Source organism: Lissotriton helveticus, chromosome 5_1 (genome assembly GCF_964261635.1).
Source record: "Lissotriton helveticus chromosome 5_1, aLisHel1.1, whole genome shotgun sequence".
Classification (NCBI taxonomy): domain Eukaryota; kingdom Metazoa; phylum Chordata; class Amphibia; order Caudata; family Salamandridae; genus Lissotriton; species Lissotriton helveticus.
The window spans coordinates 1,374,748,699-1,374,775,670 of NC_136065.1; the positions used below are offsets into that span (position 1 = coordinate 1,374,748,699).

At 42.8% G+C, this 26,972-nt stretch overlaps 1 protein-coding gene across 1 annotated transcript in view; it reads left to right on the forward strand.

Moving 5' to 3' along the window:
* Window positions 1–26,972, forward strand: part of LOC144753631 (uncharacterized) — a 463,125-nt gene that overhangs the window by 215,096 nt on the left and 221,057 nt on the right. Inside the window, exon 5 of the mRNA XM_078641257.1 lies at window positions 26,578–26,605. Within this exon, the coding sequence (XP_078497383.1) occupies window positions 26,578–26,605 (28 nt within the window). The remainder of the gene's footprint in view (window positions 1–26,577; window positions 26,606–26,972) is intronic.

Genomic DNA, 26,972 nt, shown 5'->3' on the forward strand with positions numbered 1-26,972 from the left:
CCTAGAGCATAAAATATGCATGCATCTATATATATTCATCTACCAATACAAACACATGTATGGAATACAAATATGGCCATACATTCACATATGCTTACACAAATGCACATAAATACATACAAATATATATACATAAGTACACACAGATGCGTGTACATAAATACTCACAGATTTGTTATGTTTATGTGTCAACATGTTTGCATTTACTTTCAAATGTGATTTTGAATTGGTAGATGATTGTATTATTCATGCATATTTTATGTGTATATACATCTGTCAAATTAATGTTTAGGGGCGTTGTCGTTAAGATGAACTTATACAAAAAAAGACACTAAAATAGGACAGTTATTTATCAGGACCTCCTCCACCTTAAGGCACCCCACTGCACCTTACTGCAGCTCAAATCTAATGTTCTTGCTGGAGTGTGGCCGTGGTTATTTCGTAATTCCTGTTGTGTCAATAAACGTAACCTGAAAATGTAATGCTTTGTAGTGGTTAAGTTGATTCAACCATAATGTCCATTAAGAAACATATTAGTTGATTTTGGAGGCTTTGGATTGTTTTGTTGCTATTGGTATTTCAGGTTCAGCAGTAGGAATATGGGTGTACCCTATTGTTCTTTTATAACTTTTTTCTGTGATGCCAGAGGATTAAATGCAGGGCCACTGAAAGTATGCAACTTTGAAGATTTTGGCACAATTATATATTTGCCTCACTCACCACATAATCTATTATCTGCTGCATAATCTTCATATTTTAACAAAAAAACATTTTTCTAGCTCTAACGGATCAAAGGTTACAAAAGATACAGCGTTTCGGGTTCCTGTGCACCAGGACTCTTTTTACAAAGTTTGACTGGTCAGCTGTAAGTTGCTTCTTGCTGTATTTGGGGGTTATATTGTCACTAATAAGGTGATTTCTAATTCCAGACACTATTACCAGGTGTAAATTGACAGAATAATGAAGTAATTCTTTCACAAAATGTTCTGCATATCTTGTCTTTTCTTGCCGCATAATTTGGTCAACCCTGCCACATAATTTACACTCCTTTTCCACATAATTCCAGTGGCCCTGTTTAAATGTCACTACCCGTCATGCCATTGAAATCACTTCCTATTAGTGGCAAAAGGCAAGGACCATGGCTTTCAATCTCAAAGATTCTGCTATAAGTCAAGAGCCATGCAAGAGCCTAATTGCCAGCTGTGCATGACGTAAAGGCAGAGGGAAGATCAGCCCAGCTCAGGCAGAGATGTATAAAATAAAGAAAACACACATTTGCCTTATTTTTATTTCTGTGTTAATTATCAAAACAGATAAATAAAAGGCATTGTCATTTACAATGCCAATAGCTTAAACTCTTGCAAATGTGAGACCTATTGCATTTCAAAGAAGTGGCTGCCATTTTCCTGGGCTGCTTGGAAAGTGAAAGCATAAATGGCGCGCTGAATGTTGCAGGAAAGCATGTTGTGCCTGCAGTAAAAGGGCCTGTCTTCATGGGAGGTTGCAAATGAAAACAAGGGGGTACTAAGGCTGGACTAACAAGCCTATTAACCAATCAGAATCCAGCATCTATGAAGGACAGTGACACAAGCGAATGACTAATATGGGCGGATAATGGACGGTGCTTCAAGTCCATACTTGATTACAGCATGCCTTGCAGAGCAGAGCATGCGCTGCCCAGGTTCGACCTAAAAATTTGATTTCTGTAGTAGTCCCTACCTCGTGCAAGCATAGGAATGCGGCTTAACTGTGAGACACAAGAGGACAGTATTCTACCTTTTAGCGTGACCTTGGAACCAACACCGTCTTGTAAAAATTCCAGAGTTTAAGGATGAGTTTGCTGTGGTGTTATTGATCAATGAGCCCCACCTCTGTTTCATGACCTCAGTGCGTGTACACAGTGCTAACTAATCAAGCATAAAGGGACATGTCTTTTTTACATTGAGGTGACATCTTCACACTGTCAACAAGAGTAGCTGAGAAACCTGTTTCAGCTTTTCGGCATTGTTTCAAAGCAAAAAAATAAAAGAGTGTTCGTTTCACCTGGTGAAAGAGGCAGCAGTGACATCCGTCATACTGTTCTTTTGAAACAAACATTTGAGGAAAGCTCCACATTTTCCTTCATTTTCCCCTTCCGTGAGGCCACAGTGTAAAGCATCCCTCTTAGCATCTCTCTTGGTCATAAAGTTATAAGCCACCTGAGCCCTCTAGTGTTTCCCAATCTTTTAACGCACCAATGGGGCAGCACCATGTGGACGGGATGCAGGGCCGGACTGGGAAGCAAACCAGCCCTGTCAATTATGTCGTACCGGCCCTTGGGCTGGTGGGAAAGTCTGCTGCTGAGCTTTTGTTACAGGGCCCCACTGGTCCAAAACCGGCCCCCACCCTCCCGCCAACCGGGAAAACGGCTGGTGGCCACTACCGCCAATCTGGCCCCGACAGAAGGTCCGCATGACATACCCTGCCCAACTAATATTTTGGTGTCGCCTACTGATGACGTGAGCCTCTAAATAAAAGCTGGAAATGTGGACTGCGAAGGGAGGTACATGAAACCCATATCGGGTAACAAATGTGGCTCCTGTGTTAGTTTGTCTGCACCAGTGGATAGTGCACCAAAATCCCCGCCGGAGATTCAAAGACCGCACTACTACCAGGATTAGGGCAGGTCAATAGCGATGGTGGGCGGAATCCACCAGACCGACCGACATCAGCCCAGTGCCCAAAACTGCCACAAGTGTGGCGGCTGTCTGACATCAGCACACTGCCAGTGGTATTCATGACACGAGAAAGACAGTTTTGGTCCCTTCCAGCCACATGCGTGGTGGCCGCCTGGTATAGACACACTGTCAGTGGTGCTCATGCTGCGACTTAGGCCTAAATACACTGAAGACTAGCCTGACTTCCTACTCCACATAAAGGCAGATGGACAAGTTGAGCTACAGTGCACCACGTCCCAGACACTGACTAGGGGGTAAAAAGATGTTGCATCATGAAGGGTTATCAACACTGGTCAGTTAGAGGGACAGCCTGATCATGGCAGGGCAAATATAAGTGCCCTGGAGGAGGGGTACAGTACACATTTACATCTGTACCGCTAGCATGGCAACTGTACCAGCAATTGAATAATTCATAATTGAAGGAGTGCCATCCATGCGGTCGCCCAAGTTGAGAGACTGGGTCAAATATCTAGAACAGTATTTTGAGGGGTAGGCGGGGGAAGGGCCCTCCTGCTTCATCTAGGGAGAAAATAAATGCACATGATATACAAAACACTTAATGAGGTGATGCCCCCCCCAAAAAAACAAGCTGGTCACAGCCCATAATACCCATTTTGAGCCCATGGCCAACCAAGACTATGAGCAATTTATATTCTGACAAGCCAGCTATGAAGAAGAATCACTAGACAGTTTCAAGGACAGGCTTAGAGAACTAACCAGCACGTGCGGGTTTTCCAATGAACAGGAAAAAATACAAGGGCAGATTATCCAAGGATGTGCCTCGACCAAGCTAAGAGAAAACATTTTACAAGAGTCCCTACAGGACATCCTTACAATGGGAAGGTTGAAGAAGCTTTCAAAAGTGAGAGCATCGCATATGGAGGCAGCACTACACCAAACAGTCAAAACAGAACCTGTTAACTGAGGAAATCACCCAAAAATCCTAAGAGAGCATTGGAAACAGTGGGACTTTGTTGATACTGTGAAGGGCACACCTACAGGCTGACAGACGACCCAGCTAGAGGAAAGAAGTGCACAGCATGTGGAAAGCACAATCACTTTGCCAAAGTGTTCTTGTCATTGAAACTGAGAAAGGCAAAAGAGACCAACCATCAATGCCATCCCGTAAGAGGAAATAAGGAAGAGGATATGGATGATGATATCACACAATACACCATACACTTAGTGTGCACCATTAGCAGCGCCACCGCATGCCTGAAAACCTATGCCCCAATGTCACCTTTGAGAGGGCACCTACCTAGTCACCGCCAATATTGATACCGGAGCTTCTATTGACATAATGTCGGCCGACCTGTATTAAACCATGCCAATGCCACTCCCACTCCCACTCCCACTAACCAAAGGTAGAGTATTCGCTTATGGACAGAATAATCCCCTACCCATGCCAGGGAACTTGGTGACCCAGATCTCACATGGGGAATCGCGAGTTGATACAACTGTCTACGTTGCTATAGGAGGTCAAGGAATGCTTCTCATCAGCAGTACTGCTGAGACACTAAAGCCAGTAAAAGTTGCCTTTGAAATACACACTGAGGAGCTATCCCACATCCTACCGTAAGTCCAGAGCATGTTCAAAGGGACTGGATGCATGAAAATCAAGGCAGTCACATTACATATTGATAAATCCATACAACACCTCCACGTCACCGCCAGATCACCTTCCACCTGCATTCCAAAGTAAAGTCTGAGCTGATGTTTTCAGAACATGATATGAGAGATGCTAGCTGGCCTGCTGGGGGTTGTCAATGTCAGTGACAACATCCTCATATATGCTTGGTCTGTCAAGGAACACCATGAATGGCTCTGAAGGGGCCACTGCAAAGAATCCATAAGTCAGGACCCAGCCGCACCTAAAAAATGTGAATTCATGAAGTAGAAAAACAGTTTCTTTGGGAACACTTTCTCAGCGGATGGCATAGCCCCTGACCCCAAAAAGGTGCGCAATGTCAAGGGATCCCCAGCCCCGCTCAATGTGTCTGAGATGAAAAGTTTTCTGTGCATGATCAACTACTGACATTGCTTCATACCAGACCTGAACAACCTCACGCAGCTGCAAATAACTCTCGCAAAGTTCATAACCACATGAACATGGGGCGAAGACCAAGCCAAGGTGTTTCAAGTGACAAAGGATGCTCTGTTAGCCAACACAATGCTGGCTTACTTTCTTCTCTTGAAACGCACAACCCTCTCAGTCGATGCCAGCTCATAAGGGCTAGGCGCTGTCCTCACCCAGCAGCAGACCTGCTGAGAATGGGAACCTGTTACATATGTCAGTGGATTCCTAACTGCCACTGTTTATGGGCACCCCTTTGTGGTGAGCACCGTCCACAAGCTGCTGGTCCTGCTATTTCAGGGCATCTCTTCTAAACCGCCACCTCGCACAGAGAAATCAGTGCTACAGCTACAGCTCCAAAACTATGAATGGACTGGGGAGAACAGATTACCTCTCCTGTCACTCAAGAGAAGCAACGCATGAGGAGGAAGTGGATGCAGAAGACACAAAAGAATATGTCAGATATGTGGTGGAATGATATCAACACTTGCCTGTATCCTTGGACACCTCCACCAAGGAACAGAAAGTGATGAGTTTCTGCAGCTAGCCCAAGCAGAAATGAAGTCCGGAAAATTGGATACCGTCACGGAACACAGGGCACACAGGACACCAGAGGTGAAACGAATACTAGACTCACTCTACCAGGTGTGCCAGGGGCTAGTGACTGATGCCGAAGGGTGCCCGCTGCGAGGGCGATGACTAGTTATACCCTCCAGCCTCATGGAGCATGTGGTATAACTGGCACACACTAGACATCAAGGTTTGGTGAAAAACAAGAATTATCTCAGGATCAGGTTTCCGGGATCCACCTGCGCCCATACTTACTGGACGGGGCCCTCAACTAACTGGTGAGCATCTTCCCAGGGACCCGAGAGTCAGATATTCGGCTAGGAGAGCGAGTGTTGATGTAATTTGTATAGGTGCCTGCAATGTTTACAGTTGCATGAATACCTTGTTGCATTGTTTATAATAGCAATACTTTGTATTGTTTTTTAACATTTGTACAATGTGATGTAAATGGGTGCAAGCAATGGAAACAATGTTATGGCTACTTTTTTTTATTAGTAATAACAAATTAGCACCCTAACAAAACAGTGTCAACGACCGGGAGCAAGTTTTGACTCCAGATTGAACGAAATTTGTGGGTCTTACTCTGGCGGCAAGGTACCGTGGTCACCGCATGGCGTGATGGAGAAGTTAAAAAGCTATACGCCCTTTTTCAAGCTTGCCAGAGCTGGGTCTGACGCAGAGATGGCTGACCCGGAGAACCGGGGGACCGATGAAAGTGCCACAGAGAAGGCACACCCGGCACACTGTCAGTGAGCGAACCTGATCCAGGTCCTCCTGAAGTACCCAGCATTCCCTCGTCCCCTTCCTCCAAAGAGAGCCGAGAACAATGCTCTGCAGACCAGGACCGGCTTTAGCGCTGGTGGCGCCTGGTGCGACAATCACTTTTGGTGCCCCCATGTCCCATGACCCCCTCCTTGGATTCTCTACCTACCACCTGCAAAAGTGCTCCTCATCTCTACTATCATACGATATTGCTAAACAGTGCCCCTGAGGTCACAGCGCCCCCCTCCACAGACCTGCTGCAGACCCTAGGTATCCAACTGGACAGTTCTAGGGAGGCCAGAGTGATAGCACAAAGTATAATCTGAGAAATAACCCGGCGCCCTCCATCCAGTTAAAAGACTGTGTACTTTTAAACTGTGACTCATGCTCGTATCCTGAACCCCATGGTTCGATTTGTCAGTTTAGTTATGGTTGAGAAGGAATGTAGTGTTTTTTGTTCGGGTAACACACCGAGGGTACGGCACCATGTGGGCAGGTGGTCCGCATGACGTACTCTGCCCCTAGGGATATTTTGGTTTAACCCACCGGCGACGTGGTCCTCAAAATAAAAGTGGAGGAGTGGCCTGCAAAGGGAGTTATCTGGTGACCAATGTGGCTCCTGTGTTATTTTGTCTGCGCCAGAGGCCTGGGTGACAAAGCCTCCCCCGGGAGACATCGAGATTGCACTGCTCCCAAGATTAGGAAAGGTACCTACACGCCCAGGTGTAAGGGAACCATGATCATGTGCCATTACCTCAATTAAAGGTATGTAGATGAGGTGGTTCTGCCTCAAGAAACATAATCAATACTTTTGAGCAATATTGTGAGTGTGAGGTTTGTGGAGGCAAAGGAGGAGTGTGTGTGTTTTTTAAATCAGACATCTAGTATTGCTCAGATCCATGTCATCCAGACACCAGTATCCAGTCCTTGGTTTCACATCAACAATTAGGGCCCATTTCACAAAGATCCATCATCTATGAATGGGAGTGACTTACTCATGGAGTTGCCTTGGTTTAGGTCTGAATTTCAGGACGACTCCTGGCTTAATTCTAGGCCAAATTCACAAAGGAAAATTACATGAGGAGATATACGACCTTTTAGTTTTAAAGCTAAACCTGTGCGTAAATCTCTCCAGATGCAATTTCATTAACTTTGGGTGGAGCTTTACCCCTAGATTTACATCTAGAAGTTTACAAGACATACACGTCAAAATATGATCATAAAGTTATACAAATGTTGCTCTACATAGCGTAGGTGCTACGCTATATATAATTATGAATTGAAAAGAGTATGAAAACAGCCACCACCTGAAGAAAATAAAAGGCACCTGAAACATTATGCTGAATGGCCAGAAATTAAGCCCACACCCCGGGCTCAGACCTCTTTCCATTGTGCAATGAGACGTTGCAGAGCCAGATATCAGCTACAATTGTGTTGTGTGGCACTGTATGTATGTATGTGTGTGTGTTTTGACATGCAATGAATTATGACGTGTCTGAATGTGTGAAGAGTAGTGTTATATGTGTGACAAGTCATGAGTTTTTTTAAACGTATATATTTGTAATTTTCGATGTTAGTGCATCTATTATGTTTACATTTTCATAATGCGATTTGTGTAGGTGTATGCAATGATTAAAGTGATATGATAATTTTTTAAACATTTTTTATAATTTTTTTATTTGTATGATGTAATTTGTATAGGTGCCTGCAATGTTTACAGTTGCATGAATACCTTGTTGTATTGTTTATAATAGCAATACTTTGTATTGTGTTTTAACATTTGTACAATGTGATGTAAATGGGTGCAAGCAATACACATTTTTATGGCTATTTGTTTTTATTGGTAATAACAAATTGGCACCCTAACAAAACTGTGTATATACCTCAGTTCACCCATAAATTATATCTCATCAAACATGAGAAATGGGTAATGAATTTTGATCTAGATTTTTGACTTGCATAAATATCCAATTCTCCAGAACATTTAGGTGTTTCAAGCAATGTTTATTAAATTTGATAATTATTAAGTAGCTCGTGGCCAGGCAAGATGGCCGGTCGGTCGTAACTCGGCTTGGCTTCGTCGTCCCGTGGCTGTCTTTGGTGCTTCCCGCTTGCTAAATCGCACCAAGACGAACCGATTGTGGGGGAATGAGGTGTGGAGTGTGAGGAGACTCAGAGGCTTGAAGCTGCGGGCTGCTCTCTCCGTCCCTCAGTGGCAGCGACAATCGCAAGGAGGAGGAGTGGCCCGCTCCTAGATGGCGGTGCTTGAATGAGGATTACGCGCGGCCCGGAGCACCTTCAAGCGGGGCCGTGCGACTGGAATCGTCGTGCGGGGCTGATTGTGGCTGGGACCCCTGAGGCAGCAGCTGACACTTGCATGAGGCGACAGAGTGGAGGGCGTCCTGAAAGACGAGGAGTGATGTCAGGCCTGACAATCATGACCTGCTCCCGCATAGCCCTTGCTCTCGCGCACAGTGGGGACACTTGCTTGTGGGGGCGGGCGACTCCAGCTGGCCAGGGAGATTCCCCCAGTCTCACTGTGGATTACCCCCTGAAACCGCCCTGCATGCTTGGATTAATGGGGAGTAGACCGGGTGCCTGACGCCAGACCCTAAGATAGTGGCCGTTGCTCACATTTCATGCTTGCTCATGGGATACTGTAAGGGAGCACTAAAGAAAGACAGTTGTGACCTGTCCTAGGAATAATACGTGAAGGGTCATGATGCAAACGGCGTGCCACAAAAGAAGAGGCAGTTTAGACCTATAGCAAACCAGGATTTCTACAAGGTGCTCAGATGCCCTGAGGAAGTTTGGGAGGTAGCGGTTCTCCCCTACTAGTTAAAGCCTCCTGAAGGGGCACTCGGCACAGGGAACTGTTTAACCCTGCAGTTTGAAGAATACTAGCCCTGAAAACTGATCGGCGGGTGATCAGTAGAAAGGGACATACGGAGGGGGGACCGGACAGCACTTATGCCACTGAAAAAGGGGGTGGCTAAGGAGTCTAACTACTTCCCCACAGCTGAGAAGAAGCAAGCGCAGGAACAGGGGGCAAACGCGGACAACATGGCTCTCATGAAAGAGGATCTCTTGACATCCCTTAAGACCTCCTTGTACCAGCTGAAAGATGATCTGACTGAGGGGATGACGGTGCTCCAACAAGATGTGGATTTGATGGGCATATGTGTCCTAGAGATGGAGTCGCAGGCCCAGGAACTGGAGAAAAAAACGGCAGCCACGTAGGATAGCATTCAGGTATAAGTACAGCTGCACGTGGCACTTTTAAGGACGGAAGACCTGGAAAACAGATCGCGATGGGAGAACATTAGAACTAGGGGCCTTGAGGAGGGCGTGGAAGGCCCAGACCTGGAGGCGTTCATTGAGGGGCTGGTTGCGGACGTCCTGGGGTTCAACCAAACAAAGATTAAGATTCTGAGAGCTCACTGTGTGGGGGCCCAACAAGGAGGAGAGTAGCACCCATCTGCGATGTCCTAATTAAAATGCACTACATTGAACCCAATGAGGCCATCCTCCAAGCGGCCAGAAAGAAAAAAGAAGTACCCTTCCAGGGCTTCTGTTGTAGCCTCTTTCAGTACCTGGCACCTGCGATTCTACTAAGAAGACAGCAATTTAGGCCCATCACTAAGAAAGTGAGAGACGATAATATTAAGTACAGATGGACATTTCCCTTCAGGCTGGCCTTTGAACTGAACAACAAAACAAAACACATTGCCGAGTTGAAAGAGGGCCTGAGGCTGTTGGGCCTTCCTTCCAGTGTAGAGGAACATGCGGAGTCTGCTCTGAAGGGCAAGGACAATGAGAACTCCTCACGATGGCGAGCGAGCGCAAAAGGAAGGCACTCGAAAGACTAGAGTCTACACCACAAAGAGCTTTAGGACTGTAAGGGGCCTTTTTGTTGTGCGGAATTCCCTACTAACACCAAAGGCGCAATAGGGGAAGAGTCCTGTACTAAACGGGAGCATGGCCTATGGTCGACCAGTTATGATTCCCACATTGGGTGTAACAACTGAATGTCTTGATGATGCAATGATTATGTAGAAAAGACAGCTAGAGACACGGATCTGTGCAGTTTACCTCACGTCAGGAAAGTCTTCATCCACGAGTCTAAAGCCGGGAGCGGTGGAGCATTCCGGCTCAGGTTTTGTTAATATAAATGTTTTCAATGTTGGGGGGGAGGGGATCCCCGGAGGCGGGTGTAGCACCAGTAGAGGCTTTACATTTATATTCATGATGGCTCAGATTTCAGTGTAGTGATCATGTTGGATGTTTTCTTTTGATGGGTGTCAACAGCTGGAGTGAGATGGGCTTCATACAGGAACTGATGAAGAGGGTGAAAGGTACTTTGGAACTATGCTGTTATCTATAGCTTGTTGGAATGTAAAGGGGCTGAATTCAACCCGTAAAAGTCAGAAAGTCTGGAAATATTTGTTAGACCATGATGTTGTGGCGTTGCAGGAAACTGAAAAAGAGAGGAGGAGCTCCAGTTGCGCCACAAAAAGTATGTATTACTCTATAGATCCTCTGCGACCACCAAACACAGAGGGGTGGCTCTCATGTTTCACAATTCCCTGACATTTCAACCTGAAGAATTTAAGTCTGACAAGTAAGGCAGGGCTATTATGGTTGGTGAAAGTAAGAGGGAGGCTTTGTACATTCATATCAACAGTCGACTTTTCGCACAGCCTTGCTAACTATGATTGGGGGATTTGCAGAAGGCCTGGCGATACTGATGGGTGACTTTAACCTTACATGGGACAGGTATATGGATAGCACCCACGGGTAGCTTCCTAAAGAGTTTCAAACAATCTTTACAAACTTTAGGCCTGGTTGATGCTTGGCGATATTTTTACCCCAACACTAAGGACTACACATTCTTTTACCATGTCTGCCAAACATATTCGACACTCAATTATATTTTTCTTGGTCAAGGTCTTCTGGGGTCTCTTCAGGAAGTGAAAATTCTCCCAACCTCTATTTCAGATCACAGTCTGGCTACGATTTGTCCCACATGGAAGGGGGGCATTCTCCAAGGTGCCAAGATGGTATTTTCCAGTCTTGCTAACGAGGGACAAAGTTCTGGGACCATCACAGAGTTTTTTCACTTAAATCAGCCGCAGAACACTGCACCACTGATTAATGGGATGCTTTTAAAGCTGTTATTAGGGTGAAATGCACAGAACTCAATTCAGCTTTAAATAAACAAAGAGCCAAAGAAAGGGAAGCACTAGAAAAATCCCTGGGGGATATTGAAAGGGAATACAAAAAGAGCCCCTTGCGCACTGTTGTGCGCCAGATGAGAGCACTCAAGGGGAAACTCACAGGATATATTCGAATAGGGCAGTACATACCCTCCTTCAATTGCGCCACACTTCATATGCACAGGGGAATAAGATTGGCTCACATCTAGCTAGGCAGCTGCGGGAAAAGAGGGAAATAGAATTTATTGGGGCCATTTTAGACACAGCATGCCACACCTCCCATGATGATACCGCTAAAGCAAATGCTTTTGGGGCTTTCTATTCGAGTCTGTATTCTAGAGACTACTAAGAGCCTGCAGGGCAACACCAATACCTACCTAGGACTACCACAGGTCTCGTCACACTGGAATGAAAGACTAAATGCTCCCATCTCAGGGGAAGAAGTGGGGAAGAATATCACGGCTCTCAAACCTAATAAGTCACCAGATCCAGATGACTTGACAGCCCATTTCTATAAAACCTTTGCGCCAACATCATCCCACACCTAACATATCTCTTTAATGCAATAATGGAAGGTCAGACTGTCTCCCAATCAATGGCAGAGCCCGTTATCACGGTTATGCACAAACCCCGGAAAAACCCTCAAGAATGTGCCTCTTAGAGGCCAATTGCGCTTATGAATTTAGACGCCAAACTCAATCCCTCAATTCTGGCAGCGCGACTGAAGGACCTGATGCTAAACTTAATCCACCCTGATCAATCGGGCTTCATAAAGGGAAGACAGACCCATGACAATATTCGAAGAACCATTCGCCTGATTGAGAAGGCAACCAAATTTAGGATACCTGCAGTATTGGTGGGCCTCGACGCCGAAAAGGCGTTTGACAGGGTGGATTGGGCATTCCTTTTTAGCACTCTCAAACACTTTGGGTTTGGTAAACCATTTATAGATATGATTAAAGCTAATTATGCAAGTCCGCACTCGAGAGTCTAGGTGAACGGGTCCAGCTCAAACCTCTTTCCTCTAGAGAGAGATACAAGGCAGGGTTGTCCGCTATCGCCCCAACTTTTTGATTAAAGCATGGAGCCGTTGGCCATATGGATTCGTAAGGCACCAGAAATCCGAGGCATTCCATTTTGGGGGGGAAGAGAACATAAAATATAGCTTTTCGCTGACGACGTGCTGCTATCGCTCACCTCTCCCAATCAGTCTCTACGAGTGCTGCAAGACGAACTGAGGGCTTTTGAAAACGTTTTGGGTTTTAAAGTAAATCTTATGAAATCTTTCATCCTGAATCCCACACTTTCCAAGGAGGCCATGGGTAAGTTGCGTTAATGCGTCCCCCTCCAATGGGCCAAGCATTCACTCAAATATCTGGGTATTAACCTGACTTCCACGTTGCAGGACCTCTTTAGGGCTAACTTCTCCCCCTTACTGCTCCAAATTTAGAAGGATCTCAAACGCTGGAAGCCTCTCTTTATCTCATGGTTAGGGCGCAGCCATGCGATAAAAATGACACTTATACCTAAATTATTATATTTTTTTCAGGCCCTCCCGATGGACCTTGATAGGGATTATCTGCCTAGATTACAGTCTCTTTTTACTTGGTACATCCGGCAAAATGGTAGAGCGCTGCTTCCCTTTCACATTCATCATCGGGCACGAGGTGACAGAGTGGTAGCACTACCGGACCTCCACTTATATTATAAAGCAGCCCAGCTCCGTATATTGGCTGAGTGGTCAAAGAGAGAATCAGATAAACATCGGCTGCATATGGACAGGGCAGTGGTGGGAAGAACAATTTGGGATTTGATATCGAAACCTAAAAAGGATAGTCCTCTAAACGTGTACATTAGAACTCCCACGCTCACCACACTTAAAGTCTGAGACGAGGTGTCTAGGGGACTAGAGTGGTCTACCTTCCTTTCACCCTATAAACCTATTAATCTTAATCTGGAATTTCCTCTGGCGCTGCGATAGTGTCCCTTTGACTTATGGAGGGAGGGAGGGAGGAAGGTATCAGATGCTTTCTGATCTGTTTCACAATTATGACATTCTCACCCTTGCTAGCTGTCAAAGGGATTTCAAGGTGACGCCCAGCGAGCACTTTCATTATCTCCAGCTCAAACATTGGGCCCTACAGCTGCGGGTCAGGGAGGCTATAACACGGGAGCACTAGGTCTAGTTGAATTTTGCAGGTGTTAACTTTAGTAAATAATGTATATTTTTATTACATCCATCCCTGATTAAGTTCTGTGGAACCCCACATTCTGTAATGAACTAAGCACATGTTGGCATGAAGGATTTTATTTGAGTAGACTTTTTATAATGAAATAAAAGTTAACTTAGAATTTTATAAGGTGATGACTATATTTGGACCTGCAAATATCAACCAAAGAGTTGAACTGTGAACCACACAACTGACAAGCTTTTGAGGAATGAATCATCGAAGAAGTTTAATTGTTGGGTGACACTAAAGGGTATGATAGTTTGAAAATGTACATTTCTTTAAATAATGTTATTTTTCTTTAACTGATTTAATTTTTTTTATTTGTTTACATTTGTGCAATATAATGTATATGGATGTCTGTAATGTCTAAAGTTATGTGAATATGTTTTTCTTTTTAGAATTTTTATTTTTTAGGTGCTGTGCTTTGTGTTAGCAATGTTATTTCCTGTCTCCAATGATTTATACGTGATTTCCTTGCTGTATGTGTGAGTGGCCATGGGTGGTGTGTGACTTACTGCAAGGCTTAGCTGGAGTAGATTTGGCCAAACACACAAAAGGTAATGGGCGAAATGCTTTCAAATATTCTAACCTTAGGCAGTTGCTTAGGGTAGCATTCCAACTCATTGGTTGTTTGCCCATCATGAGATCAAGCCGTATGTAAATCTGCCTTTGTCCTGCTGCAGAAGAAACAGTCCATCCTGAACTGCGAAGCCAGGTCCTCTCTGAACCAGAGCACATGCAACCAAAGACTGGTTTTAGCCTGTTTGGGTGCAGCTTGCTTCCAGTGGCACAGTAAGCACTGGGCCATTGTCTGGGCATACTGTTGGCCACTTAAAGCGTTACATAAAACACACAAAAGGTGAGTGGGGAGACAAATGCTCACAGATATGCAGATCCCTGGCATTTGCTCAGGATTGTACTCCAACCCATTGCGTTTGCCACCATGCCACCCCCAATTAGACCCAGTCATATTCAAGTCAGCTTTGGTCCTGCTCCAGTTTAAACAATCCAATCTGAACTGCTAAGCTAGGTCCTCTCTTGACTGAAACAGAAGCAACCCAACACCAGTTTTGGAGTAGATTTGAGTCTGTTTGGGCTGTAGTACCAGTGGAGTAGGTTTGGATGTGACATTAAGGAATTGCAAATAAATTACCCATTTGTAGTACTCCTGGCTTACACCATTTTGATCCTGGAGTTCAACAGTAAATCTTTGTGGGCCCAAGGTATAGGACAGGAATGCAGAAATCTGTCTTCACCCTAGTGAAATGTGTTTAATAGAATATGAAATAGCACAACTGGAGTACTATTTTATGTGCTGAAAAATGCATTGTTGCTTTATAAACAACAGCCTATAACTAGGAATAATGGTTTATATTTACTAAAGGTTGCACAGGTGCTTTTGTTTTGTTACCCAAATTTGCGCTGCACGTTCAGGGTTTATAATAGAAGGTAGATTGGTGCAATGCTTTATATTACTTTATGGCATGTGAGTACCATCTCAAAACCTTAATAAAGAACCCCAATGTGTCTAAATGTTATGGAATCTTCTAGCAAGCCTACACTCACCCACTTTCAAGCCCACCTTCAACGTATTGCCTTCATAGCACATAATCTGGATGGCAGAGAGGAATAGTGTGGTAGTGAAACCACTCACATGGATTCTGGTGCTCTGGAAAGTACAGAAAGGTGTGCCATTGACTCTTACTCAGACTCTTTGAAAGCTAGACCATCTGTGTCTGTTAGTTAGACTTTTACAAGAATTGATTTTGGAGCCCCGCAACCTGAGTGACTGCCTTTTAAAGCATTGTTTAAAGTGCCCCAGGTAACAGACTCACTCTTTGCATTCCGCTTGCTACACATGGCCTTCTTAATTCTTACTGACATATTGGGTGTGGCTCTCGAAGGTTGGCGTATGGGCTTACTAATGGTCCCATTGGCGTAAATAGAGTTCTATATTCTGATGTTGACACTTGTTTTATTGTGAAGACATTACCTTTTATTTTAAAGGCCACAAATCTCGCTCACATGGACTCTGGGAACTTAAGATCTCGATCCACGACCCATGAGCCATCACAACGAAGCATCAAACATCCCTAAATTCCCAGAGCAGCAGGTGCATCCATAAAATAATTGTGAAATGCAGCAGTAGTAGTGACAGTGATAGTAGAAGAAAGAAGAGCAGTATTGGAATCAGTAGTTGCTGCAGCAGTAGTAGAAGCAGCACCAGCAGCATTAGAAGTATTATCACCAGTAGTAGTAGCAGCATCAGAAATAGTAGTAGTAGTAAGGGCAAAAGTAGCCAACCCAGTGCAAGGGTAAACTCTGGACATTGTGTGCACATCAGTGAGCAGTGCTGCCTGCTACTTTCCTATTCGCCTTGACTAAACTGAGCATGTCATTAAATGCATTTAAATGTTTTTCATCTTTCCAACCAACCATGGCTACCAAAAGATGGCTAAGACAATGAACAGCTATTTCAGGAACTTTTCTCAACAATCCCTTCTTGAGGACTGGGTAACCCTTTCATCCTTTCCATTGGTGTTGCAGGGGCGGCTTAAGGCTCATGGCGGCCCTGGGCAGGGAGCGTAGGTAGGGGGCCCAGGAAGAGGGGGTTCAGGCGGGTCCTCGGAAGAGGGGGGTCAGGGTGTTTGGAAGTGGAACAGAGCCGGAGGCCGCCAAATCCCTGCAGGGGCCGCCAATCAAATATGTATCCATCCTCAGAGGATTATTATATTAAGGATATATATTGGCGTGGCGGCTCCTGGGGTTTGGCGGCCGGTTAAGGTGCACAGCTTGCACATGCATTAGGCCGCCCCTCGTTGTTGTGACCCTACTTCCAAATTCATCACCACCCTTCAAAGGACAGCTACTGTAAGCGATGATCCGCAACTGAATACCAGGAGAAATCATAAACAAACCATCAGACTCCAGAAGAAATGAAGGCAGATAGTTGCCAAAAGATCTTGTCTACTTGAAAAAAACTCTCTTTTGCTTGACTCACAGACAGCACATCTAAGAGGCCAATGCTACTAATGAGACAAAAACCGTCAATGATGCCTCCAATAAAAACATAGATATATGTTTTTTAAGTGATGTTTCGGATGCTTGAATTAATTTCAGCCACTGGTAATTACTCTGGATGACATTCCAGTCCATATTTCTTTTGCCCACCATGAATTCTGAGATAGTAAACACCTTATTACAGATAATTCTTTATCCTACTTCAGTAGGAATAGTCCAGCAAAACTATCAGGCAAGGTTTCCTCTAATAAGGGATACAAGCAAACCAAGATCGGTTTTGCCAATTTGGGCCTCGTCAGTCGGGTGTAGATGGAGTCCTGTGCTACTGTGAGCCTGGGACCCCTGTCTGGGCATACCTGTCGTACATAGGACATTATACTGATGCACCTAAACAGTTATGTTAGAAAGTACTTATTGAGCGCATGTGCACCAAAAAAGGTCTCTTCTCACTAAGATAAGAAAGGCCACTGCAAGCAGGAAAAAGGATTAGCCATAGGGTTGTCTAAACAGTCAGGTTTTTGAGAGTTTCCTAAACTCCACATAGATGGCTGACGATCTAACATCAATGTGGGGAGTGTTACAACTGTGTGGAGCAATCACTGAAAACCTAGCCCCACCCAGTCTCTTCTTTTTGATTCTTTGGACAGTTAATAGGTCAAGGAAGGCTGATCTGAGATGACGGTTAGGGGTGGAGCACTGAATTCTGGTGGACTTAAAAGTCGGACTTTTGCTATGGAGAGTTGTAAAATGAATACATCCTGTTTTAAAAAATAGTCCTCTGAGCTACCGGGAGCCAATGTAGCTTTTCCATCAACGGCTTGGTATGGCAATATCTAGGCTGGTGAAATACCAGCCAGGCAGCCTGGTTTTCTGTAATTTGCAGTCTGTGATTTAGGCCAATAGGGAGTCCTAGATAGAGAGCATTTGCATAGTCTATTCAGGACATTACTAAAGAGATGATAATTTGGATGACCACTTGAAAGGTGAAGTATCTCCTTGCTTTACTAATTCCCCAAATTTGGAGCTAGCTTGAGGAAGTCACAGCTCCTGTCTGGGATTTCATTGAGAGATCCTCATCAATGAGGATCCCTAGACTTTTCACGACTTTCTTGGGCTTATGGAATGGCCCCATCTCGGAAGGCCAGAAGGAGGGATTCCATTGGTGGAGTTTATTCTTGCTAACAACGTTCTCCATTTTATCTGAGTTCAACTTCAACTAAAGGCTGTTCATCCAGTCCTGAATATATACCATTTTATCTTGAACAAAAATCATTGGATTCCATGGTATTGTCAATGGTGCAAATCAGCTGCATATCATCAGCATAGTTGTATATTTTCACCTTTCGCTGCCGGAGAGAATGTGTCAGTGGGCAAATATGGTGATTAAAAAGATGAGGGGAAAGGAAGGAGCCCTTGTTGTACTCCACAGTGTAATTGAAATTTTGGTGAACAAAAGGGAAAAGGCAGACCGATTAGGAATGGTCTTTAAGGACGGATTCCATCTAGCCAAGGACAGTGCCACGCAGGCTTGCAGTCCTGACATGGTCAATCAGAATAGTATAATTGAACGTGTCAAAGGCTGATGATAGATCTAGTAGGACCAGTGCCTGAGTGATGCCTCTATCGGTTTCTCTCCTCATGTTGTCCATAACAGCAAGAAAGACTGCCTCAGTAGAATGAGCTGGGCGGAAGTCAGTCTGATGGGGATCAAGGAAGTTAGACTCCTCCAAAAAGCAGCATAGACGGCGAGCAACATGAGCCTCTAATAATTTTGCTGAATAAGGGAGTAATGAGATTGGCCTATAATTTGTTAAAATAGCGGGTCTTACCTGGTTTTTTTTTTTGGAGTACCACTGCCTCCTTAAAGGAATGTGGAACCTTACTCGACTAAGGGATTGATTTAAGAAGGGAGATGGCTATGTCGGGCAAGCAGGAAACAATTGTTTTTTTAAATCCAAGGGAGACAAATATTGTTTGAAGAACCTGATTTTACTTTGGCCGTCAAATCAATATAACGATTTTTGCTAATGTCCCTGAACGCCAAGATTACCATGGGGTTACTGTCTTCTTTTGAAGTTGCAGTGGTTAATGAACTGGTGAAAATACTGTCTCTTATTACCTTTATTCTATCAACAAAAAATGAGTTGAAGGCATTTCATAGCCCTTGAGTGGTAACCACCACTAGAGTTACTCTATCTGGATTGGAAAGTTCTCTCACAGTCTCAAAGATGACCTTAGTTTTATTTTCTCTGAATTAAAAGTTTTATTCGAAAAGATAGTCGATTTTGCATGAAAGATTTTTTTTTAATTCATTTTTAATCGTTGAACAATGGGTGGGATTCTTGAATTAATTTCAGCCCCTAGTAATTACTCTGGGCCACATTCCATTCCATTGTTCTTTTGCCCACCATACCACCTCAGCCAGGAACGAGGCAATAACCAAATGAGTCTTGATACCGCTCTTAAAGGAACAGTCCAGCCTGAATTGCCAGGCCAGATACTCCCTGAAGGTAAAACAAATAACCCAAGACCAGTTTTAGCTCTTTGGGCCTCTTTAGTCGGTGTTGCTTGAGTCCTGTGATATAGTGAGCTCTTGACCCATGACTAGGTATACCCATCTCACTTAGGGCTGAGGCACACAAAAAAGTAATGGATGGAATGCTCAAATTATTCTCAGCTATTGGTAATTACTATGGGCAGCATTTCAATTCATTGTTCTTTTGCCCACCATGACACCTCAGACAGGAACCAGCCGTCTGCAAATCAGTCTTGATGTTGTTCTAATAGGAACAATCAAGCACAGGCTAGGCTCACTCTGTACGGGAACACAAGCAACCCAAGACTGGTTTTGGTCTCAAGTGGGCCTCTTTAGTCGGTGTATCTGGAGTCCTATAGCACAGTGAACAAGGGACCCACGCCTGGGCTTACCCATCAAACATAGGGCGTCACCCGCAGGTACACAAAAAAGTGATGGGTGAAATACTTGAATTATTCTCAGATGCTGGTAATTACTCTGGGATTCATTCCAGTCAATCTTTCTTTTGCCCACCATGCCACCTCAGGCAGGAACCAGCCACATGTAAATCAGTCTTGCTCCTGCTCCGATAGAAATAATCCAGCTTAAACTGCCAGGCTTCCTCAAAAAGGGAACACAAGTAACTCAAGATGGGATTTGGCCTATTTGGGCCATTTCATTTAGGTGTAGTTCGAATCCTGTGGCACAGTGAGCATGGTACCTACGTTTGGGCATACCTGTTGCATACAAGAACACAAAATTGATAGATAGAATGCTTGCATTAATCTCAGCCACTTGTACTCTTGGCCCCTTGTCAGCCCATTGTTATTTTACCCACCATGCCTTATCAGACAAGAAACAGCTATATGCAAATCAGTATATATCTTGTTCTAATAGGCGCAATCCAGCACAGGCAAGGCTAACGCTGAATGAGAACTGCGCAACTTCGACATGCCTGGCAGGCAGAGACCTCACTCTCCTCCTCGCCACCAGACTATGCACCACTGGAGGGGTGCCTGCTACAGGAGCATGTGCTTACTAAGACAGTATCACTTACATACCGGACCTTGAATAATAATGCACCAGACAGGCTGGGCAGGCTGAGGGAGACCTGGGAATTGAACTTAGGCGCACTTGAAAACATAGACTGGGAGGCAGCCTTGATGCACCATCGGGAGGTGGCTATCAAGTCCCATCTCCATCTCATCCAATATAAAATACTCCATTGAGTCTATTATGATAGGGCTCGACTTCACCGAATGGGCCGAGCTAGCGACCCTAGTTGTCAGAGATGTGGCTATGAGCAGGGAGATTTCTATCATACCATCTGGGCCTACACAGAAATACAGACGTACTGGGAGAAGGTGTTGGGGATGTAGATCTGGGCCGACCGCAGCGCATTTTCGCTATGTTAGCCCTGGTGGTGGCGAAACAGGACGTAGCACGAGCTTGGGGGGGCTGCAACTGCTCCCCAGCTCCGAGAGTGGAAGGCAGGAATGGATATGTACATGGCCGCAGAAAGGGTCACCTTTAAGGCAAGAGGGTGCCCAAAGATATTCCGCCGGGTGTGGGGCAAATGGAGGGCATAGTATGGCCTAGATGGGGGGGCTGGGTGATGATTAGCGGGCCCTTGATGGATCCCTCCTTTAACCTACACATAAGTCTCGGCTCCCTAGTTTTCAAGCATTCCAGAAGGGGAGGAAACATGAGACACTACAACTGAGAAATCTAAATGGGTGGGACTTAAAGGTTCAAGACGCCCTAAGGGTTTGCGATGCGGGATTATATGACGCATGGTATGTATATGTATGTCCCTGTACGACTGTAACCGATTTTATTATGGTTTCTTTTGTTTTTGGTCTTTGGCAAAATATAAATAAAAACACTTAAAAAAACCTCTGAATGAGAACACAAACAACCCAAGACTGGTTGGTTTTGGTCACCTTCAGCCTGTTCAGTCTGGTGTAGGTTGAGTCCCATGGCACGATGAGCAAGGGACACACATCTGGGCATAACCCTCATATATAAGACATTAGACTGGGTACACAAAAAGTGATTGGTGGAAAGCTTGAATAATCTCAGCTATTGGCTATTAGTCTTGTCCACATTCCAGACCATCGTTCTTTTGCCTACTATGCCACCTGAGGTACGAACCAGATATGTGCCAGGCCAGGCTCCCTCTGAAGGGCAACACAAAGAACCGAGTGGTTTCAGCCTTTTTGAATCTCTTAAGTTGGGTGGAGCTTGAGTCCTATAACACGGTGAGTGCCGGACCCACAATTGAACATCGCACATACTGCATTGCACTAAGGTGCATAAAAAAGTGATTGGTGTAATGCTTGAATTAATTTCAACCTCTGGAATGTGGCTCAAGTGATCATCAGTGGATGAGATCAATTCAAGCATTCCTTCCATGACTTTGTTCTTTTTCCAATAAAAACCAAGCACTCTTCAAGGCCTTCAAACACTACAGCAACCCCAAAACAATGAGAAGTGATGAGCTATCACCTACTACTTCAAGGACAAGATAGACAGGGTTTGACAGACTACATTAAGCACACCAACACCTTTTCTCTGCAAGCTCATTCCTCCATGCAACATCCCAACCTTGTCGCAATTCCAAACTCTCACCACAGAAGACCACATAAATATCTCAATTGATTTCCTTATTCTAAGAAAAAAAATTAAACTCCATTTTATAGGCAACATCCAATATGACTGGTAAATGCTCTGCTGCTACCCTTAGGTAACCTTCGAATGTGGAATTGCACTGCCATTGTGAGATTAGAAAGCTAGCTAATAGTAGCAGTGAATCATTTACCAGCTTTATAGGAGCAGGCCTACGTGTCATCCTTTTGATTATTATTAAAGGAAAATCTTGTGATCTTGACTATTTGTGGTCGGAGATAAGGTTAGCTTAATCTGATAATGATTAATATCAGTACTAGAAAGGACAACAGATGAAGTACAGTTCTTGAAGGATTTTAAAATTCTAAACTTTTATTTAACATATTAAACTTTTTTCTTTATTCTGAGCAATGGTTTACACATTTCAACCCATATGTGGTCTTTGTCAAAGCAAACATTTTCATGCCGATATGCCGGATATCCTTTGAAATCTTCAGTGAATATGGAATAAAAACTGTCTCCAAAAATATGTAACTAAATTGAGTAAACAAACTTGTGGTTTGCATACTAAGTACATTGAAAATATGTTAGTAAAACATCACTGACAAAATCTTACCAATCATCAATTTAAATTCCAAACTTATCACCTGAAACAAATCATAGCTACAATGTTGTTGCCTTCAAGATATGATGATAGGGACATGGGAATAATGAACATGCAAAACACATTATCCCCTTTCTTATTCATATCTCTAAATCCATACTGTCACTTGATTATCATAATTCCAAAAATAATAAAATAAAGAAATCATTAGCAATGATATATTTGGTCAATGGAAAAAATCATTAGCAATTATATATTTGTTCATTGGAAAATCGACAAAAGACGCCCAGACTTGTTGTCAATAACTATTAAACATGATATGAGATAAAAATAAAAGTTTACATCAGCGTAGGAATCACATTGGCTTGCTTCATTCATCATGCCTCAGTAAACTAGGAATATAATTCATACCCTACTCACTCTTTGTAAAGCTACATAAGGTCCAAGAGTCATTATGTCCTAATGGGCCTAATAGATCAACCAATGTGGAAAATGTATCAAATGAATCACTATTATGGTGACTTTCCTTTATTAGATACCTCCAATGCAGGCACATTAGCCAATGTGTATTAGAAATTCATCATAAATGTTCAGCCACACAGTTGTTTACTTTCCCCGTCCAAATAATACCTTGATAACAGTCTCCGCAGATTTAATTCTGAATCTCTTTTTCACATACATTGTGCAATTCAGTCAATACCAAAAATGTTATTAAATCACATTTACTTTTTTGAAAATCTCAAAAGGGTCTCACTAGCAGATAGGAAGAATCAATATATTTAATGGCTCTCTGGTGTTCACAAATCCTTTTTTACAGGTAAGATCATACCTCCTACATATATTTTTAACAATGACACTCCAAAGCATATGTATAAACATTTGATGTACATGTTATATGTGTCTTAATTTTTTTTGGGGGTGCAGGGGAAATCTGCATCCAAAACCTTTTTTTACAGCTTTACGTTTGCTCAATTTACAAAACTACTGGATGAGTTAAGCCAGTCAATGGTATTAATACTCCTCAAATTACTCTGTATCACTCAATCTCTTAGGGCTTCCATATGCTTTCTGGGGGCCTAGTCTCATTTTCACTACTTATGGCAGTATCCGAATGTAATATTTTCCAATGTTTCATAAAATACCTCAAATTTCATCTGATTCAGTATTACAGGTAGTGCACAGTCTAACAGTAGTATGTGTCAGCATGGGATTGTCCTTTTTAGTGAATCTTAGTAAATCATTCCCAGTTCTTAAATCAGCTTTATGAGCGGTCACCTTAAGTACTCTTTTTTGGGTAGCCCGTTGTTCTGAATTTATTATTGATGACTTCTCCTCCAGATATTTGAAGTCCGTGGTGTAATACCACTTCTCTGTCAGTAGTTTTCCATAGAGGATGCTGTACTTCAAAATTGTTAGATGGTGAGTTCGAACAGCTGTCTTTTTTCTACACAAGTTAGTGGCTAAATGGGCCTGTGTACCCTCCAATTCTATGTCAATAAAATCAATAAAATTGTTAGTCATTTGTGAGAACAATTTAATTTTTAATTTACATACACAGTTTGTCAGTGAACTACTTGTCTTCATCACTGTTGCATCCCAGATGCGAAAAGGTCATATGCAAAATACAAACATAAGGGTAGATGTAGGGTATAGCATCCATGTTGTGCTGAACACATCACCTATTCCATGCTGAGCATACCACCGGCTCCTCACACCAGCTCATAAAGATATTGGTAAAGTTGTGGGTGAAGCAGGTGCTTATCACCAAAACCATACATATTCTCACTGAGATAGAAACTGATCATCTGCAGTATGTTTATATATGAGTGTTGGCCTTGCTCAGACATTTTTACAAGCGCTCAGGCCTTCATCATAATTAATAGACCTGTAAAAAGAACATACATCAATAGTAATGATCAACAAACGTGGGGATGAAACATCAACCCACAACCATGGGAAACTCACCCGGCCCTGTTCTAGCAAGAGTATTAACACAGAAATGGAACCGGGCAAGAGGGTAACACCCAGAATATTCCACTGTGCCATGTTTAATGTGTTGATAGATAGAGATCAACAGTCCAGATAAACCCATATATGTCTGTCTGTCTGTCTATCTATCTATCTATCTGTCTGTCTGTCTGTCTGTCTGTCTGTCTGTCTGTCTGTCTGTCTGACTATCTATCTTATACTGGTAGCAACAGTTCCAGGATAGTGTTGGTTAGAATAGAGTTCCCATAGGAAAGGCATTTTGCTGTCTTAATTTTTGTGCTCTTTGAAGAATCTGCACAAAACCTTAAAAAAAGTACATCCACTTTTGGTGCTTCATGGCAAATGCCACGCAGATGCATACAATAGGATGACATCATGACCACTGCATTTGGTGTGCAAGTTATGGTTTGTATGGCTGATGTGCAAGTTATGAATTGTACGTTCGCAAATCTCAGTGGTTTTTCAGTTTTAATTCGTAACCATACCTGCACTTTATGTTTCCTAGGATATATAGGTATCTGTTATATCTTTACTTATTTACATCGTTAGATGATATAAAATATATTTACCTTTATATCATTTTTTCAGGTTTATTTCTTTATAGATATTTTCGATTTCTTTATCTGTTGTCCAGTCCATTTTCTCATGGGCTTCCTCCAAAAATATCCAACTTTGATAAAATCCAACAAAATGTTGATTTAAATTTGACTGCTTCCTTTCCTTTTCTTAGCATTCCTTCATTTTCTCAGCTTAAACGTGTTACTGTTGTTGACATGAAATGAAAGTCAGTCATCGGGTTAGAATATAAATATAAGTGTAATTTGCCAGCATATGTCTTCATGTTCTACCATTGTTAAAACATACATTTAATTTCCAAGCGTATACATTCATTTAATATTCTTAATTTACTAATTGGCCAATTCCGCCTTTGATGTCCCCAGTGATTGTATAGATTGTTTCCTTAGAACCAAAATAGTTTGTGTCTTGGACTCTCCTTCAAAAGTTGTTTAATTAAATGTTAATGTAGGTGGGAAAGATAAAGAAATTCCGTCATTTTAATGTTTTCCAGTATATTGTAGTTTGCTTCCCTGGATCTACTTTATACTAATGCATACAGCAGTAAGTAAGTACTGCTCATCTTTTGTCCATCACTATACTGTATAATTGAGATGAACTAAAGATTCCTTTTGTTCTAGCAAGATTATGCTCAACACTATTTTCTGCATGTAAAGAAATCACCTACAAATCAAATGATTTATAATCCTTAACTTTTGGAATGTGTTAGATGGACTACAGTCTGCCTTCATGTTAGCAACACATCGTAATGTCATGCTTTGGATTTTCTTCTAAGGTATTAGAAGTCCTTTTCCTAGTATGTGTAACTGAGTTTTGATTTGTTCAGTCCATTCTCAAAATATATCAGTTAAATAAACAGAATTAAGATGGTGTTAAGAATCAGAAGGCAAATGTAAAAACTTTGTTTGACATCAGTATTAGTAAGGATATTCATTATTGGTGATTATATTTGACATTAGTATTAGTAAGGATATTCATTATTGGTTATTATATTTTGGAGCGACTGTGGCTTATTATTTGTAGTCATGAAGCTGCTGCCTACTGAAGCCTATTCCATCTTCCATAGAAATTCAGACTATTACTCTTTCTGAACAATTTGATTCTGTTCTGTTTCGTGTTTAATGTATGGTAGAGTGCCAAAAAGATTGTCAGAGTCCATTGATTCCAAAACTTAAATATCCAAATCCAAATATGCTTTATTCGATCGCTAGAATCATAGAAGCAGTGTACAACGCACATACAATAGTACTTAAATAAAGATGCCTTAGATATGTCCCGCTAATTTAGCCTGTAGAAACAGCATGCTCCATGTTTCATTGTACTTTCAATGAGTAGAGACAACACCCATCCTCCATTTTCAAATCTAAATTAAACATTCCCTTTCTGTTGAAGAATCCAACCCCTGCTCTAAAGTTTAACACAACACTCTGTGCTTAGGCATTCATATTATTGCAAATATGAGTGATAGCTTCCCCCATTTTGTCTATCGCTAATATTGTCAATATTTATTTTTATTTTCATAAGAATATATCATATCACTGTGTAGAATGAGTGTGGTGGGCTTCAGTTCATTGTGCCTGGAGTTTTTGTCAGCCCATCACTGCTGCAGCCCCATGATTTCACCCCACACCCAACACCCTTGTCTACCTCTAATACCTTGCTTTTTTCTTTCAGAGTCTCACTAACGGAGCAGGATGTGGAGGTAAAAGGACGAGTGTACAACATTTGTGAACATAGTTATGTTTCTGTATTACAATATGTTTCTTTTCATGACCTCAGATAATTTTGGATCCTCTTGTTGCATTTATTGATAAGTGTCTGTGCTTTGTTTTTAAACCCAAATCAAAGTAAAAATCAAAGCATAGCAGGCAGTGGCAGTCCTCTGTTTTGTGTGGGTGCAAAGAGAAAAAAATCTGAGATTAGGAGAAGGAAGAAAGATCACAATTGTTACATATAGATGACTTTCTGGTCCAGTCATTTTGGAGTTGAATGGGTTCCATGGAAGAACGTTTTGAGACTCACCAAATGAACATTCTAAGAAAATTAAAACCCTTTCTCTACCTTCCCAT